Here is a 9,765-nt window from a genome sequence, read left to right on the forward strand (position 1 = left end):
AAGAGGCACGGCTATTCGAATGGTCGTGAATAGTCTGGATAGCCCTCGAGCAAATGGTAACCCTATAACTAAATTAACCATTGATACTGTTATTGTTTTTTTAGTACAATGATAGGGTAGCGGGGATTTGGACTTCTGACCTCAAGGGATGCAGTGGGTACCAATTATTGATGAGTTATGTTTATTTTGACCAATTAATTTGTGTCTTAAGAAGGTCTGGTATCATGTAATCTATTGATACATGATTAAATTGGGCGTCAACTGTCAACGGTAGAAATAGAAATTTCATTTACAAATTTACCCTTCTTAGAAATAAAATATTTATTAGCTCTAAACATAACAAAAATGCCACATGCATCTATTTTGAAGAAACATAGCCTCAAAATGTAGAACTCTTATGTCATATCATTCTTCTAAATACCTCCCCCAACTTTATTATAGTAACACTATATCATTTTGACTATTTACTCGAACATGATCAATTTTTATGTCTCTACATAAAATTAGTTTATTGGATTTAGTCTTGCAATTTACAAATTCAATAACAATTTTATTGAAGAAATATTGAATAACATCTTTATTGATAATAGAAAAATTTTAACTCTACAAACTATAAGTTTTAGGACATACACAACTCAACAAACTCCCACTTAGACTAAAACTCTAGATATATACAATGTTGAGTTCAATGAGAACAAATAAAAAGAATAAATACAATAAACTAGAACATCAGATACCTCCTCCTAGAAATATTTGTTTAAATACACATCATTATTCTCTTCAGACAATTACAAACATCGATATATCAAAAATGCATATAAAAAATAAATTAGAATGAACACTTACAAAAATGTAAGTCCTATATCTTGTATTTAGAGTAACCATATTACATACATCTTCCTCTTTCTCATCACAATGTATACTATAATAAATATCAAAAACACCACCCCCCACAAAACACACAAAAAAGAACAACAAGCTGTTGAACTGAAAAAGAAAAAGAAAAAAAAAAAAAAGAGAAGTTCAAATCTCAAACACTCTTCGCAAGCCACCGCACAGGTGGCTTGTCTCAGCATCTCACCCAATCTCGCCGCCCAAACGGCACTTCTTGATACATATCACGACACAACCTCCCTGAACTCTCGGAACATGTACTGTTACTCGTCTCTCGATTTTCAACTAACGTCGTCCTCCCACTGCCTGTGGTCGATAAATTCTTGCTACCTCCGCAAGTTCTCTGCTTTGCTTTGATCGATGCTGTGGGATACATATAACTTGGCTTGCTTCCGATCTCCTCTTCACCTGTCGTCGCCGCCGGTGCTGAGGATGATGATGACGTGGAGGCAGAGTATTCATCATATACGGACTCAGAGGAAGATGGAGTGCGAGAAATTTGATTGGATGATGAGGGTTGTTGAACTGAGATTCTTGTTGTGACATTGTTCTTTCTAGTTCTGACACTATCTGGAAAGTAGCCTACATCTTCACTTCTCCGGGAAAACGGCGTCGTTTCTGGCGGGATAGTGTCCAAAGAACCAGTTTCCCATGATTTGGCCGCCATCCATCGGTCTAACCAACCCCAATCCTGTTGCTTATAATTCTTGTCAAACTTCCTGTGTTGGAGCATTTGTTTGCTTGGGCCACGGTTTGGACTAGCACATGATTTTGATCTCTGAAATGGGAAGTTTAAGATCATCACCATTAATCAAACACATTCAAACAAGCATTAAACTTACAAACACATTCAGTTAAAATATGTGTCTAGACTCTGGTTGTTTGAGTTTGAGTTTTATCCAATGTACTCTCTTTCATTTTAACAACTTTGAACTATATGTGACTGAGGGTGAAATTTGAGCATAGAGATTAATAAAATGAATAAATGAACTGGATTGAACTGAGCTAGCTAAACTTTGATTAGCCAAGTTTGGATGGAGCCTGACAGACAAAATGCACATCTAGAAAGGTTAACAACTAGAGTCAAAATTTCTGTCAGTATCTAAAGAAAGAAGATTTTGACAGAAAAATCAAATTTACATATAAAAAATTAAAGGATAGATGATTTGATCTATGTCCACATCAAAACAGCAACGCCACTGATAGAGACTTTTTCTTTTCTCTCAATGGCAATTTCTTAGTATTTGTTTACTCACAACTCACAAAGTATATTTCATCTAAAGCTTTAACATACGCCAAATTAACACCGACTACCTTAGAGAACTAAATTAAGCTATCTTAAAGAATAAACGACTAAAATGTATATTTAACCAACTCTTCTTACCTGCTGTAAGATGGAATAAGCAAGAGCTCTTTCCCTCTTAGCAGCTCCCTCTCTTCTCATCTGATGCTTGTTTTTCACTTCTTCCACAGTTCCCGGACTGTCACACCATCCCTTCTGCAAAACAAAAACATTATAATGCTTTAGATCCTTGAAGTTCATAACAGATGCAGGAGCCCTCTATTAGTTTCAGAAATTTGCCTCAGCCTGCTTGATTGGATCAGCTTCTTCTTGGTCGACATCTGCAGTAACTGATCTTGCTCTAACTCTGGCTTGAACTCGGAGTAGTGCCTGCATACACCTCAGTGTCACGGCCGCTTGCTTCCTCACTTGCCGACCCCGGAATATGGCCTGAAGTCTCACCACTGCCTTCAATGCCCTCAGTGCCCTTCTTGCCTGCAAAACACAAACCAATGATTGTCAATTGTCATCAAAACACTTGGTATGTGGAAAAAAAAGAGTGTACATCACAGAAAGATGACATAGTAGTTTTAGTCAGATCAGATCGCATCATAATCAGCTCCGCTAAATCACTACTAAATCCAAAAACTGCAGGGTCCGGGAGTAGTAAATATGAAACAGCTGGTGGGTGAAAAATGGCTGCTCCAAAAGAGAGTCACAGAATAGTTCTATTCAAGTCGTATCACATTCAGCTCTCAAACGCAGATCTTCTTTAGAGGGAAAATCAATGCATACTCGTTAACTCAGACGGAGGGTGTCATTTTTCACCTTAGTTTGTGAACAAAGAAATACTAAATTAATCCTTCAAAACTCTCAAACCCATGTGAGCATTTCTTTTCCAACAATTTCTCTGATTACCTACTGGAAAGCAAAAATTGCTACACTTTTTGACGAAAATTAAGATTATAGGGTAAACCCTATACCCACTGGTCACAATGAAGAAAAGAATAAAAGAAAACAAACTGCACACCAGATATGAAGAATTTCTGAAAGTGCAGATTTCCATATCCTCATTTTTACAGATTTAGAGAAGTAGGTAAAAGTTACAGGAAAACGAAAGAGAATTAAAAAGGGGCAAAAGTTCTTCATACCAAGAAGCCCCGAAAAGTCGTCTGGATTCGAACGGCAGCCCAATGTTGCCTCACCACCACGAAATCCTTCAATGGAGCTCGAGCAACTGCAGCCACAGCGTTAGCCAAAAGCTTCGAATCGTGCGATTCTGTCGATTCAACAAATTCCTTCTTTGTAATTTTACCCGAAGATCCATACCCATCAGATACGCTCCTCCATAACCTCCATTTCTTCTTGTTCCGATCCCCAACTTTCTCCTACAGAAACATCCAAAAAAAGAAAAGAAAAAAAACGTCATTAGCCATCGAAATGAAAATTAGGGCACAGAGTTTTCAAATAAACAAAGCATACGCAAGGCTTACTTGTTCTGTAACTGGATGAGGCTTTCTGTGACTGATGAGAGATTTCAGCCAACTTCTCGAAGAACCCATTATAACCGACCGATTTAGATTCGACTTGTGAAGAGCAGAAGCGACTACAAATTTGCAAATTTCTAGGGTTTTAGCACTGTGTGAATGGAAGGAAGAAATTGGAAGAAGAAACTGGCTAATGGCATTGGATGAAGAGCCGTTGGTGTGGGTGTAATAAATGGAAGGGGGATCTCAACTCCTATTGAAGAGCCGTTTGAATTTTGAAATTCGAAAAGCCCAAAGTGAAAAAGAGAAAAAGGGAAAACGAAAGGCTGCAATGCATTGTAACGGCTACTGAGATTTAAATATCCAATTCGATTTTAAATGTCTTGCGGCGCTTAATTTGCTTCAACTAATCGAAAGTCTAAACGACGTCGGATGCATTTAATTGTGCAAAATTAGAGCTAGGTTCCAGTGAAATTCTCATAGTTGTCCCCGACGTTTTTTTATTATTATTGTTAAATTACAAATTTAGTCTTAATTTTTAGGGGCGTTTGGGATGCATGATAGGTTATTATAATATGTGGATTATAATAAACTATGTGTTTCTATATTCTATATTTAGGTGGTAGATTACTAGAGTCAGTTTATAATAGTCTTTGTTTGGGACGTAGAGCAAATTTGAAGGTAGATTATTTTAGATTGTATGTAACTTTTTCTTCACCATCTTTTATAATACTAATAATTATGCATATGAAATATCATATTTTGAAAATATAACTAAAATGATATGTTCCACCAATTTATACAAAATTAATTTGATTTTAATTTATGTTAAAAGCTAACCACCATTTTTTTTTTTTTTTGTTATTTTGGGAGGTACCTTGGTTAACATGGTAAAAAAAAGAAAAAAAAAAGTACATTACTTTCTAATGCAATTCTTTCATATATAAAACTCTATTTTTTTTTTAGGTACAAAAAATACCAAATCTACTACAAACTTAAATGTATAATTGAAACAAAGTAATCATTGTTCATTATCGAAAAGTAGTCCAAAACAAGTGTTGATTAAAAGGTCTCTTGAATGAGGAGGTTGCAATAGTCCTTGCCGAAGACGTATGCCAGATCATCATAGTATGGGAACAACTTATGTATGATGGTCATGAAACATTTTTTAGTTAATTGGTTGATCCCAAAAGCATCATACTATTTTGTGTTGTGAAACTTAAGTTGACCATAAATATATATAAGGACCATGGTGGGAAATTTTGGATCTCCCAATGTGTACAAAAACAAAATGGTTGAGGCAATGAAACCAAACAGGTTGACAATTAAGTCTATTATTGCTCTAAGTTCCAAAAGTAAACCAAAATTAAATAATATAATTTTTAGGACTTTTAAATAATATTAATTAGTACCATGGTACTAATATACTTTTAATTCACAATTTGTATCTATCAATGATAGCTCAACAAAATATTTAGATTATTTTGATGTAGTCTCTTATAATATATAAGAGACATTGTTGGTTCATATTTGTTTCCGATGTTTAGAAACATCTTATTATCAATGGTTGATGCTATTATAGATTTGTTGACATAGAAGACAATGCATGATACATGTTTACAAATAAATTATATAAATAAATCGAAATGGATAAAATAAATTAACTAGGTCAAAGCAAATTCTAAAACAAATAAACAAGACTACTTTTATTTATTTATATATGAAATGCTACATTCGAAACTAAAAATAAGAAAGAAAAGAAATTACTTTCCTCATTATTTTCATCAAAGCAAATCAATCAAAGCCTAGCTAATAGAAAGAATCCTTACTTTCTACTCCTAAAGAAGGTTAAATGTCGAAATCTAGTGACACCTAGTACTTTATGGGATAGGATGGATTCATTGCCAATCCGCATACACCTTCCGGTTGTTGTGCTCCTCGTTGCATCTTCATATAACCTTCCAATCCCCATTTAGTTCCCCACGAGTTCTTTATGATCCAATAATCTGTTCCGTCTTCTTCTGTTCCGTATCCAACTACCACCACTGTGTGATCAATTCTATCTCCACAATAGTCATTTTCAGTAAACATTCCCTGCAAATTACAAATTCACTTTTAACAATGCTTGAACATTAAAACTGTTCTACACAAATAAGTTACAATCAATCATAGTTACAATCAATCAAACAAAACTACTTGCCTCTGAGTAATATCGAAAACGTCGTCCACTGGCGGCTATGGATACTGCTACCGGTTGGTGTGCTACAGCTTTCTTCAAAGCATTCTCATTATTTGGAGGTACATTCTCATATCCATCAATTGTCACTCTCTTATTACCCTGTTAAATCAAACATAATGATGAATTTAATAGCATAGACATACATAATGATGAATTTAATTGCATAGACATAGAATTTTTTTTTCTAATTATGTAAAGCAAACTCACTTTTTGTGCGAGGCAATATCTGTTTTCGGCATAATAGGGATAATTTTCCTCAATTGTGATCCCATTGTTTTCCATCATGAATTCAAAAGCTGAGTCATAAAATCCTCCACCGCAACCTCCGTCTTTATAATCACAATCGACCACCTCTTGCTCTGAGAGAGATACTAGCTTGTTGGTTTTGATTTGGTTAATTCCTTCAACCACAGCCACCGCTGCAAATGCCCAACAACTTCCTACAAGGATATTTTAAAATTTATTATGTACGAGGTTGAATAATTAGGAATTTTACAAAGCCATAATTCAAAATTAATTATTACCACAACGGCCTTGGTTTTTTATGTCAGTGACGGCTCCTTTTTTCCTCCAATCGATTGAAGATGGAAGATCCTCAACGTGCTCATACATGAACCCACCAACACGACCACCAAGAGCTTCTATTTTCTTGGCATGTAAGTTTTTGTAGTAGGTAATATTGGAGCTAACATGTGTATTAATAAACTCATCATCGGACATATCAGCGAACTGATTTAACTTCAACTTTAATGATTTGTTCATCTGGTTCACTTTGAACACATACTTTGCATTTTCTTTGAACACCTTGAAACGATTGTGCATCTCCCTTCCATTCCTTAAGATTCTATGGTGGCTACTCCATCTCTTATATAGATGCCATAGACTTTCTTCGGATTCTAACTCTTTCCCTTCGAATTTAAAGCTCTCACATAATCCAAAAGTTAGAACAATCAAAACAAGAGGAACAATGAGAAATTTCATAATGGCTATTGTGATATGAGATTTGAGTAATAGGATCGATAAAGAAGATTTTGGTTTTTGGTTTGAGTTGATTTGCTAGGTTTAGGCCATTTATATAGACATGTTATATGATCACTTTCTCCTTAAAATCGGTGTGGTTATAGATTTTTTTTTCTTGATTTTAGGATATTGGTTAAGATTTAACTCATTAATTTTAATTTTATTTTTATTTTTAATGGTTAGGTTGTTGAGATTTTTATGTGTTAATAAATTGGTTGATTTATATGTAGACTCACTCATATTTTAGAATTTTCTTTTACATATTGAAATGGGTAGTTTTACTTGTTTATAAAAAATAATATAAATTTTTAAGAATCAATTAATTATATGAATATATATAATTGATTTAAATAATTGTAGTTTTTTATAATTTTATTTTATATAATATAGTCATGATAAAGATAATAATTAATTTTGATCTGTAATTTTGCTTTTAAATCGAATGAACTTAATAAAGAATGGTTATAGGATTTATTTAAAATTATTCATTGCTATTATTATCACTTTATCATTATTTTGTATGTTGAGATTTTATTATTTAACTCAGGGATGGACTTTGGCCTCTCTTCCATTTTTTTAGAAAAAAAATATTTTTTTATATTTCTTAAGTTTTATGGTTAAAAAATTAGTTAAATTCTTTTACTGATATTTGAATAAGTGGTCTTACTTTTTCAAAATTTAAAATGAAATTTCTTAAAAGTATCAACAAATATATACATTTAAAAATAATTTCCAATAAAACTTTTCGAAAATTTATAAAATAATTGATTCTCCAGAAATTGTTATAATTTTATAATTGTGTGGATAAATACTTTAGTGACTAATTTGATGTTTATCAATTTAGTTATAAGTATCACTCATCGTAATTAATAAAATTAATAATATTTTTGGAAACCTTTAAAAATATTTTATTATCTATGTATAACAGATATTTTAATTTTCTTTTTGACAATTACAAAAGAAAGTAAATAAAAGTGTTTGTGTAAAAGTAAACAAGACCTTGTCAACTCTAACATTTCTTTTAAGTACCATAAATATAGGATAGGATGATTTAAACATGTAAATTTATAAGTCATTTAAAACAAAGTTGTCCTTTTTTTTTTTAATAATAGAGGACAATTATGAGTGAATTGTTTGTTGTGTTAAATCTATAATTTTATAGATCTTTATAAATAAAATAAGCTCATAATGGTGATAGAATATATGGTGATGCTATTTTAACGACACTTCACTACTTAATTTAATTGTTTTTTTAGGCATCTAAATTCAAATTCAATTTAGATTTTTTTTTTATTTTCGGAAACCTGATACCTAAATATTAAAAATTTCATCTTTTTTATATAAAGAGAAATTGAGCTTATTTATTAAAAAAATCCCTTTTTTTTATATAAACTTAAATATTATATATCAATTTTTATGAGCTTTAAATAAAATGGATTTGAAATTTTGGTAAAATATTATAATAGATAAATTATAATTTTTTTAGAATAAGGTAAATTATAATTTTTAAAACAATGATGGTTATTTTAGTTTCTAAATTATATTAAATATTAATAACATTGTTAATTCTAATGTTTTGAGTAATTGGGATGGATAAATAAGTTTTTAGAGAGTTCACTTATAATGCATGTTTAGGCAACTTATATTATATAAAAATGGTTTTGTCATATGTATATATCGGAAACTTATGATCTCCTTTTATAATAATTATTTTTTTTTTATTCCAGCATAATAGTTAAGATTTACTTCATTCATAGTATGTTTAATTATATTTTTTAATTTGCTAGATTCTTTTGTGTGTTAACTAATTGGTTGAATTTTTTTTATACCCAATTGGTTGAATTTAATAGGTTAATGTTTTAAGATTTTCTTTTTAGAGATTTAGAATTTAAATGAGTAGTTTTGCTGGTTTAAAAAATATATTTTTTGAAAAACATTTGTAATCGAGTTTTTTTAAATTTTTTAACAAATAATTAATTTAAATAATTGTAATTGTTGCAGTATTAGTCAAGATAAACATAAAATAGTTTTGTTAAATATATATCTATACTATTTAAAAAAAAAGGAGCATTGATTTTCCTTTTTGCCATTTTTAGTTTAGGATCATATTTACATGTTACTTAATTAAAAGATCATCAAAGTGACAGAGAAGATAGTGATTGTTTTTATGCTTTTGTAATTTTTTTTTTTTACATTTTAAATTTTGTAAATGCATACCAATGAGTTTAAGGGTTTAAAAAATTTTCTACTATTTTTTACATATTTTTGTTATTTCTTTTCTCTTTTCGAATTTTTTTGTGAGTACACACCAACTCATCTTTATATAATTTTGAAACAATTTATAAAATCAAAATAAAATTTAAAATCAATAAGAAGAATATTGCAAATCTACAAAATAATAAGAATAAGAATACGAATACGAATAACAATAAGTTTTAAGAGTTTATGTATGCATAAAAAATAAATAATAATAATAGTTTGGTTTAAATTAAAATTTTTAAAAGTTTAAATTAAGATCGTAATTAAATCATTATTTGAACGAAATTTTTTTATACAAAAATAGAAAAATAGAATACTTTCATTTAAATTAAAGTTTAAAATCAAGAGAATAATCAAATCATCAAATTCAAAATAAATAAAATATAGAAAAATATCATTGTTTAATTTGAAGTTTAAAATCAGGACGGTAATCAAATCATTCAAAAGATTATCATTTTTTCTAATATTTACGTGTAGCTCATAATTTTTTTAAAATAAATTAAAGTTATATTATTAAACTTATAATTAAATTCTCTTTTTAAACTTTATCTAACATGTAGAATGCATATAGTATCAACTTAGTA

At 30.4% G+C, this 9,765-nt stretch overlaps 2 protein-coding genes across 3 annotated transcripts; both read right to left on the reverse strand.

Annotated features, from left to right (window-relative positions):
- Positions 1-842: 842 nt before the first annotated feature.
- LOC150033576 (protein IQ-DOMAIN 8-like) lies at positions 843-3,993 on the reverse strand. Its single transcript, XM_090317584.1, has 5 exons — positions 3,670-3,993; positions 3,328-3,564; positions 2,477-2,671; positions 2,279-2,392; positions 843-1,672 (listed from the first exon to the last, which is right to left on the reverse strand). The coding sequence occupies exons 1-5, from the start codon at positions 3,736-3,738 to the stop codon at positions 1,070-1,072; spliced, it is 1,218 nt and encodes a 405-aa protein (XP_090173710.1). The 5' UTR covers positions 3,739-3,993; the 3' UTR covers positions 843-1,069.
- A 1,542-nt stretch (positions 3,994-5,535) lies between these two features.
- Positions 5,536-6,886, reverse strand: LOC120084502 (vignain-like). Of its 2 annotated transcripts, none has more exons than XM_039040298.2 (4): positions 6,427-6,886; positions 6,110-6,342; positions 5,864-6,001; positions 5,536-5,757 (listed from the first exon to the last, which is right to left on the reverse strand). In XM_039040298.2, exons 1-4 carry the CDS (start codon positions 6,881-6,883, stop codon positions 5,536-5,538), a joined length of 1,050 nt encoding a protein of 349 aa, XP_038896226.2. In that variant the 5' UTR covers positions 6,884-6,886. The 2 variants fall into 2 exon arrangements, with proteins under 2 accessions (XP_038896226.2, XP_090174309.1); XM_090318183.1 differs by having other exon boundaries at positions 5,864-5,990; positions 6,072-6,342.
- Positions 6,887-9,765: the final 2,879 nt, after the last annotated feature.

Source organism: Benincasa hispida, chromosome 9 (assembly GCF_027475165.1).
Source record: "Benincasa hispida cultivar pf3 chromosome 9, pf3_genome.v1.1, whole genome shotgun sequence".
NCBI lineage: Eukaryota > Viridiplantae > Streptophyta > Magnoliopsida > Cucurbitales > Cucurbitaceae > Benincasa > Benincasa hispida.